We start from the raw sequence: 21,447 nt of genomic DNA, 5'->3' as shown, positions 1-21,447 counted from the left end.
GGGTTTTTCTGGAGGTTCATCATGTAGGAATGATTAATTAACTCATTGGTCATGGGTGATTATGTCATCTCCAGCCTCACTCCCCTCCCTGGAGCGGGGGTGTGGAGCTGAAAGTTCCAACCCTCTAATCCCTGGGTGGGTTCCTCTGGTGCCACCAGCCCTCATCCAGAAGCTATCTGGAGCCCACCAAGCCCACCTCATTAGCATAAATTCAGGTAAGGTTGAAAGGGGCTCGTTATGAACAACAAAAGACTCTTCTATCACCCCCATTACTCAGCAAATTCTATGGGTTTCAGACAGTCGAGTCCGGAACAAGGGAACAGACCAAATATATATTTCGGATTCTAACACAGTATCATGGGGCCCCATTGCAGGGCAGGGGCACAGAGTAGGTCTGCTTAATGAAGGAAGTACAGTGTTCTGTGAGCCTCACCATGAAACAAGGCTGCCACTTCCCCCGGCCCCGAGAGCCGCCAGCACTGAGCCCACCCCTGTGGGGTCAGGGGCATCTCCGCAGGGGTTTTAGGACTAGACAGAGCTGGTGTTACATCCCAGCTCCATCTGGGCTTCCCACAAACCCAGCTTTCTCGGATCCCTCCGTAATAGGGGCACAAGGCGACGCCGGCCCCTCAGGGCATGTGACAATAATGAGACAGTGGATGTCAGGGGCACAGCAGAGAGAGGGTAGGATAAAGGTGGCTGCCTTGACCTGTAATTTAGACAGGAAGGTCTGGCGGCTGGTGGGAGGGCCTGGTGGGACCGGGATGGTCCTGAGGACTGCGTGCTGCCGGCCCAGCTACTCCCCTGCCTCAGCCAGACAACGAGCCTCTGGAAGGTGTTGGCACACGGGAGGGTCCCTGAGGCGGCGCGGGATGTGGGGTGCGGGGAACAGCAGGGGATCAGGGAGGAGCGGGTGAGACTCTGCAGGAGTCTGGGGGCGGGTGGAGAGCTCTTCCGGGTCCTGGGGAGCAGGGCTCTGGGAAATGATGGGCTCGGGCTCCACTGTGGAGAAGCAGCTGCGGCAGCACCACGCCCGCCTGCGCAGTGCACCTGGCGGCCCGGCGCCTCACTCCCTCCACCTGTGAAATGGGACAGTCGCGCAGGGAGCGCCCGAAGGAGAAAGGTTTGCAAACCCGGAAGCGGCGGCGGTGGTGGGCGGGGCGGGGCGGGGCCTGGAGGCGGAGCCCGGCCTGCGGCCCCACAGAGCCGCGAGTCTTCGTAGTGGCCGCGGTAAGCGGGGAGGCGGCGGCGGCGACGCGGCGGCGACAGTAAGTGCGGGCCGGCGGTCAGGCGCGGGTCTGGTCCCCGCCCAGCTCTTCAGGCTCCCGTTCGCCCCCTGGGCTCGCGCAGTCGGCGGCCACCCGCCGCGGCCCTCCTTGGGGGCTCCACGGGAGCCTCAGGACCCCGGCCTCTGTCTTGGCGCCTCTCGCTGTGACCCCTCTCCCCAGCGTCCCTCCCCTTCCTCTCTGCTCTCTCCTCCTCCCCCTACTTTCCTCTCACTTTCCCTCTTTCTGGGTCTCTATCTTCTTTCTCCCCCAGATTCTCTACCCTCCTCCCCATGGATTTCCTGAGACTGGACCTCACCCCCTGGATATGGGGGGCCTGGGTATGGGCAGGTCAGCCCAGAGTATCCAGAAGGTGGCTGACTGTCCAAACTGGGAAGCCTGAGGCTGGGGGTGTCCGCAACCCCAAGGCAGATTCTGCCATGTACTCTGGGTGGCACCGTGTGTTTCCCAGCAGTGCTTTCCCGTAGGTTAGCTTCCCCAAGCCCCCCTGCCCCCATTTCATAGGTGAGGAAATAGAGACACAGAGGCGAGATTGTCTTAGCCAGAGTCAGTCAGAAACTTCCTGGAAACCAGCACCCAGACCCGGAGGATGGTCCACAGTGACTCCAGGCCCCGCGGGTTTCTGCTGCTTTGTGCAGGGGCTGCCCCTTGCCCCAGGTCACCCAGGACGGGAGCAGGGCTGAGCCCAACCAGCCCCTACAGGTGCCTGAGGAGCATTCCAGGCCACAGCCAGGCCACAGCCAGCCCACCAGCCGAGGCTCTTCCTTACCTTTCTTTTTAATCCAAAAGCCAGCAGCTAGTTTTCATAAAGAGTAATAAGACTTTGCTCACTCCAGTGCCTTGGCCTGTGACCTGGGTGAGAGGAAATTCCAGGCTCCTTCAGAAGCTTTGTCAAGGCTGAATGGTCCTGGACAAATAGATGCCTGGAGCTGAGAATGGACTCTGGCAGAGGGTGGCCTGGGTGACCGAGCTGTTGGCCCCTGCACCCACCCTTGGAGCTGGAGCATCTGGAAGGAACCACTTGGTCTTTGTCGTCCTACGTGGGTCATAATTTTTACATTTTAAACACTAATTTAGAAATGGTGTGTGTGTGTGTGCACGCATGTGCATATATGGCCACACTGTCTGGTTAGTGCTGAGCTCCCTGTGAGCAAAGCTGGGAAAGGGCTCTGCTCAACCAGGGGAGTTTAAGATAGACTCGCTGACTCGGATGCTCTGGGTGTCCGGCATCCTCCTGCGTGCCTGCTGCAGGGTGTATGCTGCCCCAGCAGGGGAAAACATCCTGGCTGCCCAGAGTCCGTTCATTCAGCAAACATTGATGAGGGTGCCCTGCAGTGCTGCCTTCACCTCTGCTCACAACTCACTGGCCAGGAGACCTTCCAGAAAGTCTGTACTTCGAGCCAGCAGACAAGGGTGCACGTTGCCAGCCACCTGCCTCCCAGGGACGCCAAGGAGTCCACGTGGGCCTCAGACTGCTTGGCTATGTAACCTCACTCTTACTGTGTGACTTTGGGCAAATTACTCAACCTCTTTGAGGCTCACTCTTCACCTGTGAAATGGGTCTTAGTGTACTACCTACTGTACTGGGCTGTTGTCAGCCTCAAGTGCTAGGTACAGGCCTTGACATGCATGAGTACTGGATTTAATTTTAACTATCGGGAATTCTTACTGGTTGAATGTGGGACAAATCAAGTGACTTTAAGTCCTCATTCTTCGCTTCTGATGAAAAGGAGACAATAATTCCTGTCCTGCCTAATTCCGGGAAATGTTTGAGGCTCTCCTGAAATAGTAGCAGAGCCTGATAAGGCTCTGTACCTCTGTGACAGAGTGTTCCCATCTCACCTGGCCTGGCTTGATGCTCTGAGTTAAGGCTCAGACTCCTATGTGAGCCGAGATGCATTGATTTGTTTATTGCAGAAGGGACTACAGAGTATCCCTCAGCTTTATGGAAATATTTCCCATTTATCAAGCTGCTGCCATGGCCTAGGTGCTATATAGAGCATAGAAGTAGGCATGCTACCTTGCAGCCAAACTCCGCAGCCAGCCAGCCAGGTGACAAGCCCAGGATGGCAGGGAAGATGCTGACGTTTGTCAGCATTGCCAGCCAGTTGCAGTTTACAAAAACCATTGTAAAAAGGCTTCCCTGGGTTTGCAGATGGGGATGGGGAGGGTGAGGCTCAGAGCATGGTGACTTGCCCAAGGCCATGTACACAGTTGTTACTGGCAACCCAGAATCTTCAGTTTGTCTTAGCTGCTACCACGGATGGGGAGTTGCTGTCTCATGGTGGGATGTGATGAACAGAGGTGGGGGCCCAGGCCAGAGCTGCAAGCCCAGGCTTGGCCATTGGCCTGGTCTGTGACCCGTTCTTTGGACCTCGGTTTCCCCACAAATGAAATGAGAGAGTGGACTATTAGATGTTTCAAACCAGCTTCTGGGGACAGCTGTAGACATCATGAGTTGTTTTTTTTTTTTTTTTTAATATTATTTAATTTGAATGCCTTTATTTTTGTTTATAATTTTATTTTTGAACAGATAATACATTCACAAAGTTCAGAATTCGAGAGGCACATAAGAGTGTGCAGTGAAGTCCCCACCCTCCCCATCCCCAGCCTCCCACCTCAGAGGCAACCACTGTTTGAAATTTTTTGTGTATCCTTCCAGAAGATATACGTACATATGTGTGTATTTTCTCCTTCCCATCTACCCCATCCCTGCTTTTTTGCACAAATAGTACCATATTCTGCACACTTTTCCTGCTCCTTACTTTTCTCACATAAAGTTGAAGAGTTTAGAGAGCACTGTGTGCTCATCAGGGGTCCTAATTCCTTTTGTTATGGCTGCTTAGAAAGTATGCCTTGAGACCAGATTTGCCCTTGCAGATTGATTGCCACAGGCCCCACCATGCCGCATTGCCTTACTCCCCACTACCCTACAATTATTTGCTACTCTGTTGCCCTTGTATGGACTGGGGGGAACCTGAGGTCACTTACAGTGTGACATCTTGTCCTTCTCCCTAATCTTTAAACCTGAAGCTCTCGAACCACACCTTGGTGACCCTGTAGACCTCAGAGTGGGGACATAGTCAGCTCTGTTGGACGGGTGAGTCCCGGCCTCAGCTTCTGATCACCTGCCCCATCTCTGCTTCTCTCTCTGCTCCAACAGTGGCCATCGTCTCAGAAGATGACTTTCCTCAAAGCTCCAACTCCACCTACAGAACTGCAAGCAGCTCTCTCCAAGCTGACCAAGAAGCACTGCTTGAGAAGCTGCTGGACTGCCCACTGCCCGGCCTGCAGAGGCCCAAGGACCGCTTCAGTGGTACCTACATCATCTTCTTCAGCTTGGGCATTGGTGGCCTGCTGCCATGGAACTTCTTTGTCACGGCCCAAGAGTACTGGATATTCAAACTCAGCAACTGCTCCAGCCCAGCCACAGGGGAGGAGCCTAAGGGCTCGGACATCCTGGTAAGGCGTGTTCCTCCTGGGAGGCGGTGAAGGGCGACTTCATTTGGGTGCACCCTTCCAGGGAGGCTTGCAGTGTCCTAAGAGTATGGATGCAAATTGGGAAGCTGTGTGGAGTATAGTACGTAGATGGAATTCACTTCAGCCCTAAAACACGCTCTGTGTTGTGTTTGAGGCCTCATGCTTCACGTGGCAGGGGAAGATGGAAATGGATAAGACACAGTCCCAGCCTTCACATTGCTTAGTATTTAACTTGAGGAGGAGATGCAAATGATGATTCTGTGCAGTGTGGTACGGTAACCAAGAATCCAGAGTCCATGCCTCCAGGGGTTTGAAAGGGTGGATATAATAGTGCTAAGTTCAGCTGTGAGTTGCAGAAAATTCCATAAGAGCAGTGGCTACCACAAGATAGAAGGTCATTTTTCTCTCATGTGCAAGTCTGGAGGGGGCCAGCCCAATGCTAGTGTGATGTTCCATGTCGGCACGAACCTAGTTACTCCACCTTGTGTAGCTTCCATGTTCAAGATCAGTTCATAGTCCAAGATGGCTGTTAGAGTTCTAGCCATTACATCAAATAAGAAGAGGAAAAGGACAGGCATAAGAACATAAACACTCTGGGAAGTAAAACACATTGCTTTTGCTCATATCACATTGGTCAGTCATGTGACCACAAGCACTGCAAAGGAGGCTGGGAAATGTAGTCTTTAAGTGTTGTCTTTATCCCAGAGAACCATGTACCCAGCTCAGATAGGAGTTTGTGTAGTTATGGAAGATGGGGAATTGAAGACTGGGCGTAAGTAGTCTTGTCATTAGGGGAGAGATCTCTGCAACTTAGAAGAATGGGGAGGAGACATTCCAGGTGGAAGGAGAACTCTGAGCTATGGCAGGTTGGGAGGAAAGTTCAGATGTCTATGAGGAACAGTGAAGCGTCTGGTTTTGCTATATGTGGGGTGCGCATAAGAGAGAAATAAGACTTGAGATGATTTCCTGGGCCTTGAAGGCTTTGCTTGGGCCTTGAATGTCAAGGTGAGGAATCTCAGTTTGGATGGCAGTGGCATCAAGCCCTCTCTCTCCACCTGGGGCTGCTCATTTTGTGGGGTGACTTTTCCCACGGGCAGGGAGAGTGTTAAAGAAAAAATTATTCTGCCACTTGTTAAAGCGGTAAGGAAACCTTTACTCAAGACTGTTGCAGTAAGGGAGAGAGATTGGGCTCAGCTCCAAATACTGCAAGGACAAGCGGGGATTTATAGCTAAGGAGCAAAGTGAGGGGGTTAGTGGTTGGAACGTTACTAAGAGGAATCATCAGGGTAGAGGGATTTTTTTTTCCTCATAAATTAAGGTTTCATTATAATTTGGTTTAGTGTAAAAATTGTCACTAACCTTACTTAGAAAGTAGCCATAGAATTTGAGAATTATTTTTTTTTTAATGTTGAAGTATAGTTAATTTACAATGAAGGGTAGGGGGATTCTTGCTAAAGGCAGGCCAAAGACATAGACACCAAGGGTGGGGGATGAAGAACTTGATCAGATCTCGAGGGTGATAAGATATCAAGGGTGGGGGGATTCTCCATAAACTGACTTAGCAGGATTCTTGCTAAGACTGAGCTGGCAGGTGGAGATAGGACCGGGGCTAAGGTCCAGGTTAGGTGGAGAAGAAGGCTCAGTGTGGTTACTGTTTGTCAGGAGCCTCAGTTTCCGCAGCTGATCTAGGGCAGGGTCTGCTCTCTCTTGAAAGCTCATGGATGGGGGAAGCAGGGTGCTCTAAAGGCATGCCAGGCTGGGGGTTGCCAGCTGCCCCTCTCCTCCAGGGGTGCCCCAGGGGACAAGAAGAGGATACCCTAGCAGACCCTAGCCATACCCCTCAACTGGCCTAGGAGTTGGCTCGCCACCCCTTTTCTGAGAGCACCTTTGAAATCCCTGACCTAACCCCACGGAACTTTCAATGAGTCTGACGCATTGACTGAGGCATCCCTATTGTCTGTCTGGAAGGGCTCTACCACGGCTACACAGTCGAATCACCCAGGGAGCTTTTTAAAAATTCCAATCTGGGCCCTACCCCAGAGATTCTGATTGAATAAGGCCGAGGTGAGGTGTGGACATGGGCATTTTAAGACTTCACACTCCCTCCTCCAGCCCCAACCCCTTGATTCTGACACCCTGTGAGGGCCTCTCCCTGTTAACTGAGGAATTCACAGCCGCCTCCAGAGGCCAGAGCCGTGCATATAAACTCATTTCTGCAGTGAAGGGCTGTCACGGAACCTAGTATAGTAATTTAGAGCGTCCTACTCAAGGCGTGGTCTTGGGGCCAGGCATCACTGGGAGTGTGCTAGTGATGCAGAGTCTCAGGCCCCGAGACTGGCTGAGTCAGGAGCTGCCAACACGCCACCCTGGTGACTGGCAGGCATGGTAGAGTTTGGGAAGCACTGGCTAGGGCAGGGCTTTTGGAAACAGACTGCAGGGGTTCAAACCCTGCCTCTGTTCTTAGCTCCCTGGCCTCTTGGTGCTGCCTCATCTTGCAGGTATGTAACAGGAGGATAATACACCCACCAACTTAGGGTTGTTGTGAGGATTAAGTAAATTAATAGGCATACAAAGCACTTAGAACGGGGTCTGGCACCACTACTGTGAGTTCCGTATAAACATTATTATTGTTACTATCCTTCGAGGGATGGGGCCACACTTCTGAGCTGCATGTGGCCCTGGTGTATTTCCAGACGTCTGGCTTAGCCAGGGTGCTTTATGATCCACTTTTATTTACCAGTGACTCAAGCGTCCCAGCTTTCTGCCAGCCTCCGTAAATCAGCCAGCCCGCTTGGGCTTCATCCAGAAGATCCCTGTCTGTCTGGGGCAGCACCTGGCCTTGGGTGGCCCCCAGGGCTACATTCCCTGTGCACCTGTCCTGCCTCCTCTTCTGCCCGCTGCCCTGGCCCCAGCAGCGGGCTGCCCAGGGCAGGCGAGGACGTGCGGTCCAGTCTCTGGGAGCGGCCCTCGCCCAGTAGACGTGTGCCGTGAGTGGCTCTTGCTGCAAAGCAGTCCCTTCCCAGCTGCAGGCACTTAGCATTCCAGGCCCTGCTGCTATGCTTTATTGCCTCTTTCCAAGTGCTGGCAGGTGCAGGTGTAGTACCTGCGGCTACCCGGAGCTCCTGGCTCTTGGCATCAGAGATGAGAGACCTGTCACCCCTCGATTCATGGGCCAGGTTTGGGAAGCAAGCATTCTGGGGTGTTTCTGCATTTTGTGGGCCATTTTTCTTTGCCGAATTCCTCATTCCTGCCACCCACCTCCCCAGTTCTTTCCCCCTTTCTTCCTGATTTCCCTGCGAGAGGCGGCTGGTCTGTGCTGTCACCTGAGGGCTACTCTGTGGGGAGCGAGCGGGAGAGAGTCAAATGGGTCTGTCTCCAGCCACCACCTGCAACTCAATTAGCTGTGGGTCTGGATGTCGGTTGTTCTCCGTAGTTCCTTTTTTTTTTTTTTTTTAATTTTATTTATTCATTTATTTTTGGCTGTGTTGGGTCTTCGTTTCTGTGCAAGGGCTTTCTCTAGTTGCGGCAAGCGGGGACCACTCTTCATCACGGTGCGCGGGCCTCTCACTATCGCAGCCTCTCTTGTTGCGGAGCACAAGCTCCAGACGCGCAGGCTCAGTAGTTGTGGCCCACGGGCCTAGTTGCTCCACGGCATGTGGGATCTTCCCAGACCAGGGCTCGAACCCCTGTCCCCTGCATTGGCAGGCAGATTCTCAACCACTGCGCCACCAGGGAAGCCCTCAAGTAATCTTCTTGATGAGCTTCTCTGGTATGAAGAATGCTGACATCTTCCATTTGTTGGGTTTTAAATTAGTCACATGTGGTGACAGTACCCTTTTCAAAGATGAGAATGCCTCCCCCGCCAAACCGTTTGCTCTTTGGGAATAGTGAACACAGTTCTCTTACTCTACATCCCTGTGCCCCCAGCACAGAGTTGCGCATGATAAATATTTGTTGCTTTAGTTATTATATGGCTGGGGAAGAAAGCCCCATCACCCCAATCCAAGATAGGGATGGCATGGTTTTACAAGGGAGCAGAAGATCTGGGGGTCGCAGTGGCCACCACCAAAGGAGTTCTGACGTTTCAGGTGGGTTAGCAGAGACATGAAGTGGGATTCCTGCATAGGAAAGGGATCCAGGTTGATCTGGTTCAGCAGGTCTCTGAGCATCTTCTCATTTATGGCATCTTTGTCCTGGCCCAACCCCTCAGCCCCAGAAAGCAGCAGGATGGCATGACTTGGGAGCTATTCTTAGCACTAATGGCAGACATCCCAATTCAAGCAGAAGGGTTAAAAGCAACCAGGATGAACTAGTTTAGAGAAGGACAGATTATCAGAGGGCTTGGTAACGACCTGTTGATTTTACAAAGTCCCCGCCACACAGCCTGTACTTGCCGCCATTGGACCCACCATCTTACTTCATCTGCAGGATGACCTGGTGCGTTAGGTGCTGTAGCTCCAGTTTTCAGATGGAGAAACTGAGCCTCACAGATTTGGAGCCACTGACCCAAGGTCACTGACTAGCAAGTGACAGAACTGGGCTGTGGACCAGTCTGGAGGTCAGCAGAGCCTGTGCTGGTAACCAGCATACTCTGGCCTCTCCATCTCCCCTAGCGTCCTCCGCTCTGGCTGTACAGTAGAATCACCTGGAGAGCTGTGAAAACCTACCCGCCTGCCCCACCCACCTGATTCTGGTGACATTGAAGGAAGGGCCTAGGCAGAAGCATTTTTAAGCTCTCTAGGTGAGGCTAACATGCAGCCACATGATCCAAGAGAAAGGTTAGCAGGTGGGGGTAATGAGTACCTGTCTTCTGGCTCTACCAGAGCATCCATTGAATGGGCTTAGGCTGCATCATGAGAGACTTAGGTGAGCCCTCTAGAAGGACTTCCTGCAGTGCAAGTGGTCAAAGCTGGCAGTGGAGGGGAGAATGAGAGCAGGCTCCCTACTGGAAGTCCGAGGAATGGCTTTCCTTAACCTGGTCTTCAGAGAGTGTGGGGTCCTCTCTGGGACCCTTAACAAATGGAGGTGGTGATGCCAAAAGCTCAGCCTTTTTTGCACCGGTGCCGAATCAAATCTAGGAGACAGAGTTTTGGGTAATGTAGAAAAGAATAGCTTTATTGCTTTGCCAGGCAAAGGGGGACACAGCGGGCTGCTGCCCTGAAAAACTATGTGTCCCAACCTGGAGGATTTGGTGAGGAGTTTTATAGCAATGGTTCAAGGGTGGGGTTGCTGATAAGATCAGGGTGTGTGCAGGGCCCCCACTCCCCTAATCAGGTCTCAAGACAAATTTTATTTATTTATTTTTGGCTGTGTTGGGTCTTCATTTCTGTGCGAGGGGTTTCTCTAGTTGCAGAGAGTGGGAGCCACTCTTCATCGCGGTGCGCGGGCCTCTCACTCTTCATCGCGGTGCGCGGACCTCTCACTCTTCATCTCACTCTTCATCGCGGTGCGCGGGCCTCTCACTATCGCGGCCTCTCTTGTTGCGGAGCACAGGCTCCAGACGCGCAGGCTCAGTAGTTGTGGCTCACGGGCCTAGTTGCTCCGCGGCATGTGGGATCTTCCCAGACCAGGGCTTGAACCCGTGTCCTCTGCATTGGCAGGCAGATTCTCAACCACTGCACCACCAGGGAAGCCCTCAAGTAATCTTCTTGATGAGCTTCTCTGGTATGAAGAATGCTGACATCTTCCATTTGTTGGGTTTTAATTCTATAAAGAGCTTAAAGACACTGTTGTGTATATCCCTTGAGGCCAGGGCCCTGCCCCAGGGCTGCACTATTGTTTCTTGGCTGCCCCTCCCTTGTCTTTGCATCTCCTGCCTTCCCTGATTAGCAACTGGTGGAATCTGCCCTTTGGAACTCAGGGAAGGTCATGGAGGCTGGAGTCTGTTCCCTACAAGAAAGGGGGGGACAGAAGGGCTTCTGTGCCCAGGAGCCCCATAGGGTCCTGCTCTGTTTCACTGGATGGAGGGTCTGGTGCTCGCCTGACCTAAATGCGTTGGGCTTAATTCCTCAACGTGACTCTGCTGTCCCCTGATGCCTGACAGCCTGGAAAGAGACTTCAGCCCTTCCTCTGGGCACACACTCAGTGTGAGCTGAGGGGTTCCATAACCACCTTCCTCTTCCTCCTTGTTTGCCAGCCTCCTGAAAAAGGAGCAGTAGGGCCGACTGGGCCCCGAAGTGGATGTCCTAGCACCTGGGGTAACACAGGCCAGAGCAAGTGAAGCCACGGGAACGGAGGACAGGGAAATGGAGACAGTCGCGGCCTCTGCTCTCCTGGGCTGCTGTCGCTGCCAGCACCAGCCAGTACCCTCTCTGTGCTGGATCGGGGAGTGGGCTGTGACCTGCTCCTGGAGGTTTAAGAGCCCTGGGTAGTTGATTTTGTGAAAGCTCTGTGCCTGGGAGGAAGCTGGGTCTGTCTGTCTCGTGGGACTGCAGGGTAGCTGGGAGCAGCCCAGAGGGTGACAGAAGGACTTCATTCAGCCCCAGTCCTAGCGGTGCCCTCCCCTGCTGTGTGGCTTGGGGCCAGGCTCCGTGGCCCCTGGGTGCTCTGAACACAGACCCGCCATGGAGCGTCCGCAGCATGTACAGAGCGCTCCAGATGTCGCCTGGAGGGAAGTCCGGTATTTACTGCGCATCTCCTACACGGTAGCTGCGATGTGAGGACTGGGCCGATTCCGCCTAACATTCAACGCCTTTACCAAACCCTCGCCCTGTGCCAGCCACTGCGCTAAGGGCTCTGATTTGTTTATTAATTCCACGATATTTATTAAGCAACCTACTGTGTGCCAGAGGCTTTCTTTTCCTTATCTGTTTTGCTCCTTACTACAGCCCTCAGGGATAGGTATTATTATACCCATTTTACAGAGAAGGAAACCAAAGCTCAAAAAATACAGGTTATTTGTTCCCAGGCACAAAGTCAGTGACTCAGGCCGGGCCATCCTAACCCACATTATCCATGCCCTTAACCCTGGGCTCCATATCAGCCTTTCCAGATGTTTTCAGACTACACATTTCATCTGGCAGAACCTACATGTCTGTAATGGAAACAGCAGTTTCATGAAGCAGCATCTACACTTAAAAAATTCTCTGATTGTAGTTTTCAAGGAGGAGCAAGTGATCATCCGTGCTGATCTTATAAATGGCTTACAAGCCACCCAGGCTGAGGAGGATGGAGGGTTTGCCTTTGGATTTAACCTCGTGTGGGCCCTTGGTGGCCTTGGGGAGCAGCGACATGGGGTAGGGGCAGAAGCTGGACCCGAGGCCGTGAGGGAGAGGATGGGGGAGGGACTGGGGAGACTGCAAACCTGGGAGATACCTCTAGGAGTTTTGCTCTGCAATTCTTTCCTTCTGGAGGATTGGAGCGGGAGTTACAGGGGATGTGTGGTCAAGAGGGTACGGATTTTCTGGGTTTGTTGTTTCACACAGGAGAAATATTAGGTAGTTTGTGTGCTCATGTGAATGGTCCAGTGGAGAGGGGACCGTGGGTGCTGAGGAAGAGGAAGGAACATAGCTGAGTGCAGTCTGCGAGCAGACAGGGCCTGGGCTCGGGGCACAGTGGAGGGGGTCCCGGAAAAGCATGCAGATGATTCATCCTGAGGAACAGGAAAGAAGGCAGCAAAAGAGAAAATGAAATAAAATTCTGGTTGTGGCCCATTAAGTGGATTTCATATCCTTTATGAACAGGGTTGCAACCTGTCATTTGAAAAGCCCTGCTCCACCCATTTGCCTGTCACCTCACATCTAGCCATAAGGATGCATTTTGCCCACAGAGGAGGAAAGTGAAGCAGTAAGTGACTTGCTGATGCCACAGGGCTATGAAGACAGGAGTGGGGGCCGTAACCCAGGCGTATCTGAGTCTGCATCAGATTTCCTGGGGCACTTGGCAAACACCCAGATTCCCACGCTCCGCTGTGCTGGCTCCTTCTCCCTGGGGTGGGCCTGGGCACTGTTGCCAAGTGCTCCTGACGTGGCCAGCTGGCAGGGTAGCAGGTATCCAGGTCTCCTCTGTGCCACATGCTGTTCCTTGAGAAGCACCATTGTGGGTGTAGACGGACCGTGACGCTCCTGCAGTCCACTCCTAGTGCAACTCAGATCTCTCCGAATGGAAACGTGCCGAGATTCCATTTGGCAATCCACTTTTTAAGAGCAGAATTCTGAGGAATAGTGCTAAGTGAGTGAAACACCCTTCCTTGCGCCATGAAAGCATATTAAGGCAGGATTTTGCCTGAGCCCTGTCATCCCAGAAAAGGAGAAGTTGGGGGCGGTCTGGGGGTCAGGCAGGTTGGGATGGGGCTCTAGGCTTCCTGAGCAGGGCATGGGTGAGTGGCCGCCAGGCAGAGAGGGCAGGTCCCTCCTGCCAGCTGCCCAGTGGCCTGGGCTAGCATGGATGGCTGCTCTAAACCATTTTTAAGAATTAGAACCAAAGTGAGTCATTTTTTTTTTAATTCCCTTGTCCACCCTCTGATTCTAACTGCAGACCCAGCCAGCATGCTATTCCCAGTGAATATACCTGTGACGGCTTTTTCTTCTGTTTTTAGCTCTTGCTGTGTCCTGCAGAGGGAGAGAAAAAGCCCGACCCGAAACGCTGTCAATCATGCCTTCAGTGGCCTCAACTTCTCTTTTTATTTTCTCCCTGTGTGCTCAGGGCCCCTGTCCACAGCTGCACCCTGCTCCCTGGCCCTCCCAGGCTATCGATCGCTCCCCCTCTGCCTTCAGTTTTACTTCTTCCTGCACACATCCTTAGAATCTAGAGGCGATTTCCTCGACAAATTAGAACACAGCCTGGGCCTTACGTGCTCCAGTGTCTCCTTAATGTGATTGATCATCTCGAGTACCCGGAGAGCAGAACCAAACTGTAGTCTTTGCCGGGCGCCTTCATTACAGGGCCATCATCTGGGAGGGGTCTGTGGTGGCAGCAGCGACCTGGGGGGCCCTCTTGGGAGTCTCGTGTGTGTGCACACACACGCACGCATGCATGCATCTGAGGCCTGTAGCAGCCTGTGGTTTCTGCCCACATGGACCCCCAAAGAAAAACAGCCTCCCTGTAGAGGAGAGGGCGTGTTGGGTGAGGAAGTGCAGCTGGGTCTGCTCAGGACTGCCTCTTCCTGGTTGTTCTCCTGGGTTTCCTTCTACAGAGAACAGCTGGAGCACCGCCAGGCCACCTCATTTTTTTTTGCCTTTTTTTTTTGTTTTTTTTTGTTTACCGCCTCCTCTTTAGGCACATGCCACAGGGCCTGGTCCCTGTCCCCAGCCGTCAGCCCTGGGTTGCTGATGTGTGTCAGCCCTCTGGGGGCTGCAGAAGCTGAGGGTAGGTGGGGAATTTCCTTGGAAGGCTTCTTCCTCCTTGCCCTGGCCACATGATCAGGCTGCAGAAGAGGAAGGACAGGCTGGCCGAGCGTCAGCAGGGACCGAGCCCTGAATCAGCTCTCACCCCGCAGAGGTTGTGCGTGGATTTACAGGCTCCCTGTTTCTCTGAACTTTCCCTCTACCTGTTTCTGAGCCATCTCCCTGCCTACTAAGGTTCCAGCCTGAGGGTGCGTAGGGGGCACATAAATCCAAGGCCTGCTTTCCCCTGGTCAGGGACCTGGCGAAGGTGGGGTGGAAGGTTGACAGAAGTGATGTTGCCATTTTCCGTGCTCACCCTGCGTGGTGGAAAGACCTGGGGCTCAGGAGAGCTGGATTGTTTCTGACTCTTTGTCAAATTTGCGGGGTAACTTAGGGCTCCGTTACCTTATTTAAGAAACTAGATCGAGGCTGGCAAACTTTTTCTAAAGGGCCAGAGGGTAAATGGTTTAGGTTTTGCGGGCCACAGGATTCCTGTTTAACAGGTACTCAGCTCTGCCCTTGTAGAGTGAAAGCCACTGTGGATAATCTGTAAACAAAGGGGTGCAACTATTTTCCAGTATTTACAAAAAAAGAGGGTAGGCAGATTTGTCCCCAGGCCAGTCTTTTGCCAGAACTAGCCGCTCCCTTGTTGTTCTCCCCCTACGAGCGTTGTGAGATCCGTTATAGAGGTGCCTACCTGGCTTAATTTCTCTTCGTAACACTTATCACTGCCTGACATATTGTCCATTTGTTTATGCATTTGCGAACTGTCTGCTTGACCAGAACATCAGTTCCACGAAAGCAGGAACTTGGACTGAATCCCCTGTGAATAGCTATAGGGCTCAATAAATACGAGCAGAGTGATGAGTTAATCAATAAGCATTTGTAGAGGGCCAGTCACGCGTCAGTGCTGGACTGCTGGCGGGGAGAGGGCACGGGAGGAAGACCGTCGTCCCAGGATTAGACGCCGTGGTCCCATATTCAGGGGGTTGGAATCTCACTGTGGGGTCATTATTTTACCCGCACGCTCAGACTACACCAGAGCAGACTTCCTTCCCTGCCCCTGCTCAGTCGAGTTGCTCAAGCCTGAAACTGAGGCATTACCTTTATTTCCCTCTGTCTTTCCACCACCACCTTCAGCCCATCAGCAAGTCTCGTCAATTCTACCTCTGAAACTTCTCAATCCCTCCAGTTCTCCCCTCCACGGTCTCAGCCTCGCTGGCCCCCAGGGTGCCCCCTTCAGTCGATTCTCCATGGAGGCTACGGAAGTGGTCTCTTTAAGACAAAACAGAGAAGCTGTCCACTGCGCCAAGTAAGGGGACAGAGGACTGGGTCTGAGCTGTGTGACTTTGGGCAAGTACCCAACCTCTCTGAGCCTCAGTGTCTTCCTCTGCAACATAGAGGGAGCAAAGACGTGATGAACATTCGGGACAGCACCGCGTGGTGGGGGCTTGGTGAATGGGTGCTGGTACCACGTTTCTCAGCTGTTTAGAATCCCACATCCAAACTCCAACCCCAGCCTGGACGCCCAGGCCCTGCCCATGCCCCCAGCCTGGTCCCTTCCTCTCTCCCTCACTCCCTGGATTCCAGAATCACCCTGGTTTTTCAGTTGTTTGAACACACCAAGCTCATTCCTGCCACAGAGCCAGCTGTCTGCTGTTCCCTCTGTCCAGAAAGCTTTTCTCCTCACCCGTCACACAGCTTATCCTTGGGTCTCTGTTCACACATTAGCATCTCACTACCCTCTCTAACATCAATCCCCCACTAGGCTCTATTTTACCCCCTTATTTGGTTTTCCTTTTTATCCCATTTGTTATAACTTGCAGTCTTTTTTTAAAACTTGTTGCTTCCTCATTTTTTTGCCTCCCTCACTAGAGCACCCCAGCTCCAGCACACGTCGGGCAAATAGCAGGGGCTCGGCCATTACTTGTTGAGTAAGTGAGTGAGCTTTGGGGATCGACAACCTTTAACATTTCTTGAATGAATGAATGAGTGGATAAATGCATAGCCCCTGCCGCCCGCCCCTCCCCTTCCATTCATCCCATCCCCTCCTGCCAGGCGACCCACTAGACCTGGCACTGATCATATGGTTTTGCTGCTCAGAGGCCTTCCATAGCTCCCTAGTACCGTCTGGAATAAACACCCCTCTTCAGCCTGCTACACGGGAGCACCCGTTAGCCTCCCTCACCCCCAAGTGCCCCATCATTTAACCAAACTGGAGCCTGAGAAAGGGCCAAAAGAGAGGGGACAGTGCATGAGGAGCTCCAAGGAGGGCCAGGAGGCCAGGCTACTGGCGGAGGGGGTGTCGCTGCTGGGCCCTTCGAGGCAGACAAGCACAGGACATATGGGCTTGGCTTGTGGGTGAGGGGCTGTGGGCGGAGGAGGGAGCTGAGCAAAGGCGAGGGGAGATCTGGGACCCGGGGGAGTGGACGTGAGCCGCAGTCAGGTGATGGGGACGCGGGGGTGGGGGGGGCGGCAAATAATGGAGCTGGGGTGAGGGTGAAAGGGAAACCGAGGAAACTTTGAAGGGAGGACACTGAGAAAAGGAGGGAGGAACCATGTGGCCTCGGGTCTTGGGGGTTCTCTTGAAGGCCTCTGATTTGGGAGCTTGGAGCTTGGGCTCAGCAGGCCACCCAGGCGGGATGGCCGCCGGCAGCAGAAAGTGTTTTGGAGTCAGGGAGTGACGCAGGCAGGCGTGGGGTGCCGTCAGAGCCAGGGGGTGGGGATGAACTCCCAGGGCAGGGCTGTAGCACAGGAAGGAGGGAGCTAATGAGGCCCCTCCGATGGCAGAGAGCGCAGGGGACTGAGCCGCCGAGGAGGGGGCCTGGAGGGGGCCTGGAGGGGGCCTGTGAGTCCAGGAGGGGGCGCTGGAGGGAAGGTGCAGCGGTTTCCTGTGGCTGCTCCATAGCAAGCTACCACAACCCATGTGGTGTAGAGCAGCAGGAATTTTATTCTCACGGTTCTGGAGGCTACAAGTCCAAAAGCAAGGCTCCAGCAGGACCGTGCTCCCCCTCTACCCCCGACAAAGACTCTGGGAAGAATCTTGCCTCTTCCAGGTTCCAGGGGCTCCCAGCGAGCCTTGGCTTCCCTTGGCCCGTGGCAGCACAACTCCGGTCTCGGCCTCTGCGTTCACTGGGCGCCCTCCCTGTGTGTCTGTCTCTGTGCCCTCTCCTTCTTGTAAGGACACTGGTCCTTGGATTTAGGGCTCACTCTGATCCAGTGTGACCTCGTCTTAACTAATTATATCTGCAAAGACCCTATTTCCAAATCAGGTCGCATTTGAGATTCTGTGTTGACGTGAATTTGGGGGGGACACAGTTCAGCCCATTATAGTGGGTGGCATGTGGTGACAGGAGCCTGAGGGCTCAGACCAGGCCGTGGTTGTGGGTGGGCTGCAAAGAGGCCCCCTTGAAGGAGTCCTTCCCCGGAGCCACCCAGGAGCGGGTAAGGCGTTCACAGTGAGGGCAAAGACTGCATTTTTAGGGAGTTTGGAGTGAAAGGAAGGAGTGTCCTGGTGGCCAGAGACAGTGAAGTCAAAGAGGTTTTTTTTCTTAGCCCAAGGGAGACCTGAGTGAGCCTCTTAGGCCGAAGAGTAGGAGGGATTAGCAGTGAAGGAGAGAGAGAGGAAATGCCGATGAGGAAGGTGGGGATTCGTGGTGGAGGTCCCCCAGAAGTCAGCTTTGGTGGAGGAAGGGCACCTTCTTGCCCTGGAAAGCTTTACACAGAGGGCAGGGAGGGCGGGGAGGCTCATTCCAGAAAACCTCAGGAACTTTGCTTATCCTCTGGCAGGAGTTCCAAAGGAGGTGTGAAAAAAGATCGCAGGCTGAGGAGGGCTTCCAAGCTATTGAAGAGCAAGATGTATCGTGGCCCCAGGGAGTCTGGGCCTGGAGAAGGCCTGAGAGTCCATGCTCAGGCCAAGCATCAGGGCTGATGTTAGAACAGCATGCAAAGGTCTCATGGGGCCTTCTTTCCTTGGAGTGGCTGGGTCATCTTTCCGGGCCTTACCTGTCTGGCTCTGACCCCAGCTTTGTTGTGCCCTTGGGCCCCTGGCTACCCCATCACACCTTGGTGGATCTGGGCTCCTGTTCCCCTCACCTCTCTGAACCCTGGAACAGGCATTGCCCCTCCCTCCCTGCCTAGCCAGCCCTCCCTGCTCATCCAGGCCCCCAGCCACAAACCCCTTAGTTTTCTGAGGCCGGTGCCCCAAACAGGGGGCCTTAGAACCCACAGACAGGACGCCACATGCACCCCTCGTGGGGACACCGGCCCTCTGCTCACTTCTTGGCCTGCCCAGTAGTGACTGTGACCAGTGCCAAGGTGGAGGCGCTTCCCCTGCAGCATCCCAGACACAGAACTCAGCTCTGGGCTGTCCGAAGGCAGCAAGTTTGCAACGGGAAGCTATTCTTGGCTCCAGCCTGCTCGCTGCTGCTAATTTCATGCTCCTGTGATCCAGGTAACGCTTTGCTGCCTCGAGCTGCCACCCCCGAGGCTTGAATCGCTTTTTCTCGCCCGGCAGGAGCCCAGCTGCCTCCGCCGTGCTCTTGAGGTGGGGGCCACGCAAAGCTGCCTCTCAGAAGCCGCTGGGCGGCCGGCCCCAAGCTAGCTGGCCGCGGCTCGTGACTAATTTGCTGCACTTATTTCAAAGTGCGCAAAATGGGGGGAGAGGAAGCTTACCAAGGGCCTGCCAGAGATAAACGGGCTCATTTTGGGGCCTCCCTGCCTGAAGAAACCTCTTTCCCTGGACTCTGAGCTCAGAATTAAATTCTTCCAGAAGAGATGCTTAGCACGGAGCCTCTCAGCGTGGAGGAGAGGAAATGCTCCCCGACGTAAAATGCGCCTCACATCTGGCCAGCTGGCTCTGCTGGGTTTTTAGATTGTGTTTGAAGAGCATCTCTCCCCCTTCCTGGTGTTCACAAGCTGGGCTAGAGGGTCATGGCTGGAAATGGTTTCTTCCTTTCCACTGCAAGTGGATCAATGCCCTGTGCCCCAGCCACAGGGCTGCTCCACACCAACCTGCCGCCTGGGGGCCACTGGCACCTAGTGCCCCCCGGGCAGGCTCTGTCCACACTCTGGGTTTTGATCCCTGCCCCCACCCGTCCTGGGGCGTTCTGCTGGGGTTTGCATGGTCAGGAGAGAAGCTGGAAGCCTGCCCAGTGCTTCCCAACTACAATGTCCTCCTTCACATGGCCTGTGCTTATCAGCAGACCATATCCATCCATTTCGGTGACTGACAGTAGTGAGGGCTTTTCTCTCAATCTTTATTATTTTTTTTGCCCTTTTTACTGCTACTCCGATCTACAGGCCTGAGGAAGTGCACAAGGGAATGGACGGTGGGGTTTAAGGAAAAGAGAGAGTTAACAGGCAGAGGGGAGAACTCAAGCCCCGTCATTTGCTGGCTGGGGCAGAGGGAAGACGCCACCCTGATGGAACCTTTGATCCCGCGGGCTGGTCCCAGCTCACTGCTGGGAAGGCATGTGGGCTGCCAGTCCCGGCCTCTGGGGCAGCCAGTGACATGCTGTAATCCCAGTGACGGTGTTTGGGTTTGTGTGACTGTGAGGCAGGCGGCCTCAGCTACAGTGGCTCTTATGTTTGTGGAGCGATGATAGCGATCTCCCCATCCCACCCCTGCCCTGCATCAGAAAATCCTGCCACCAGCACTCTCCAAGTGTGCACCTCTGTGCAATTCATCCACCTCTGTTAGCCTCAAGCTTCTTATCTGTAAAATGGGAGCAATCCCAGTTCTGACTTGCTCTTACAGGCTGAGTTAAGAGCAAATGGACTGGGGTCTGTGCAGGCCACATGTAAGCAGTTTTGTTCAAATGTCAATAACCTGGTACTCTGCAGGGCTTCCGTGTCCATTGGCTTACCTGGCAAGTGTCAAAGAGGACCTTTGATGTTACCTTTGCCAGACGCCGAGCCCTAGGTAATTGCAGAGTGCAGGGGAGATACTGGAGGGCAGGGGGATTAGACTAGACATTCAAGCAGCAGAAGTTTTCCTCTTTGTTCCTCAGAGCTGGGCTCGCCTCACATTGAGTTGGAGAATTCAGAATGGTGGGGCTGCTCTCTCTCCTTAGCACCCCGAGGGGGAGGGGCAGGTGCTGTGGCTGCATTCCTGCCTCCAGGCCCTGTGTTTGGATTGAATGGATCACAGGGTGCCTTTCTGTCTCAGTGCAGTAGATTCCTGTGGATGCTGAGGAAAGCCTCAGGGTGGTCTGTTCCGACAGATGAGCTGAGGTTAGAGTCCTAAGTGGCAAAGAAGCATCCATCCCTGCCTTTGCGTGTGCTCTTCCCGCCTCTTGGAATGCCATTTCTCTCTCCACCAGCAACACCTTCCCATATCTGTCTGGCAAACTTCCCCCCATCTTTCAGGCTACAGTCCAAGATGGCCTCCTGTGGGAAGAACCCCCCCAAACTCCCTCCTTCCCTCCCCTCCCCTCCCTTGTATCCATTGTTCTACAGCTGTAGGATTGCACCAGACTACATGCTCCCTAAGGGCATCAGGCACCCTCTCTTGTCTATTTTATACGCCAAACCACCAGCACGATGTTGGGCACACAGGGGCTTGCCACATCTTCAGTGAACAAAGGAGTGGGTAGAACAGGAAGGGATGCTGATGTGGATGGACAGTGGCCACCCAGCCAGGCTGAGGGCTGTGGGATTACCAGCCTCTGGGTCTCCTGCCTCCTAGGGCAGACAAACCTGCTTGGGGACCTTTCATCATCTCATAAAGTCCTGCCCTGCTACATCCACCCACCTTCCAGCCCTGCCTTCTTCCTGAATCAGATACGGTCTCCCACCTGCAATTATGTGAGGCCCAAACTGACCCCCATGAGCTGTGTAAACAGGGCTGCCATGCTGCACAGCTCTGCGGCGCTCCATTCATATCGCCGTCCACGTGACTGGTGCCCCCTGGGGTTGTGCACAGCACAGCCTCCACCGTCACAGGAGGGGGCCCAGTGCCATTGCCCTCCTCCACTCCTCCGAGACTGGAGTCCTTGGTGTCCTTGGGTTTACCTCTGGAGGTAGAGGCTACAGCCTTGTTGCAAGGTGCCTGGTGGGATAAATAACAACAGAGCCTTTTGAGGGAACTCTCAGGAATCGGTCCCAAGTGGAGGTGAACCATGGTGTGAATTATCCCCAAACATTGCATTACGTAAAATCACCCTGTGGGATGGAGATTTCAGATTGCTTCGGAGGGCGCAGCGCTGTTACCATTCTGACTGCAATGCGTTTGAACCAGTATTCAGATGTCTTCACATTTCCTTGAGTAACATGGGAGAAGGTAACCTCAACAGGCCTTGGAAGCAAATGAGACGAACCCAGGAAGTGAGTACCAGCTGCAAGTATGCAATGTGTGG

At 53.8% G+C, this 21,447-nt stretch overlaps 1 protein-coding gene across 2 annotated transcripts in view; it reads left to right on the top strand.

Moving 5' to 3' along the window:
- The first annotated feature begins 1,159 nt into the window (after positions 1-1,159).
- Positions 1,160-21,447, top strand: part of SLC29A3 (solute carrier family 29 member 3) — a 41,886-nt gene continuing 21,598 nt past the window's right edge. For both annotated transcript variants that reach the window (XR_014253205.1, XM_082424000.1), the window contains exons 1-2: positions 1,160-1,268; positions 4,450-4,748. Coding sequence is in view for 1 of the 2 variants with exons in the window: in XM_082424000.1 (XP_082280126.1) it covers position 1,268; positions 4,450-4,748 (300 nt within the window). In the remaining variant the exon portion in view is untranslated. The remainder of the gene's footprint in view (positions 1,269-4,449; positions 4,749-21,447) is intronic.

Source organism: Balaenoptera physalus (assembly GCF_965194825.1).
Source record: "Balaenoptera physalus genome assembly, chromosome: 14".
Lineage (NCBI taxonomy): Eukaryota > Metazoa > Chordata > Mammalia > Artiodactyla > Balaenopteridae > Balaenoptera > Balaenoptera physalus.
The sequence above is the reverse complement of the archived record's forward strand: the minus strand, read 5'-3'. Positions and strand labels throughout refer to the sequence as shown.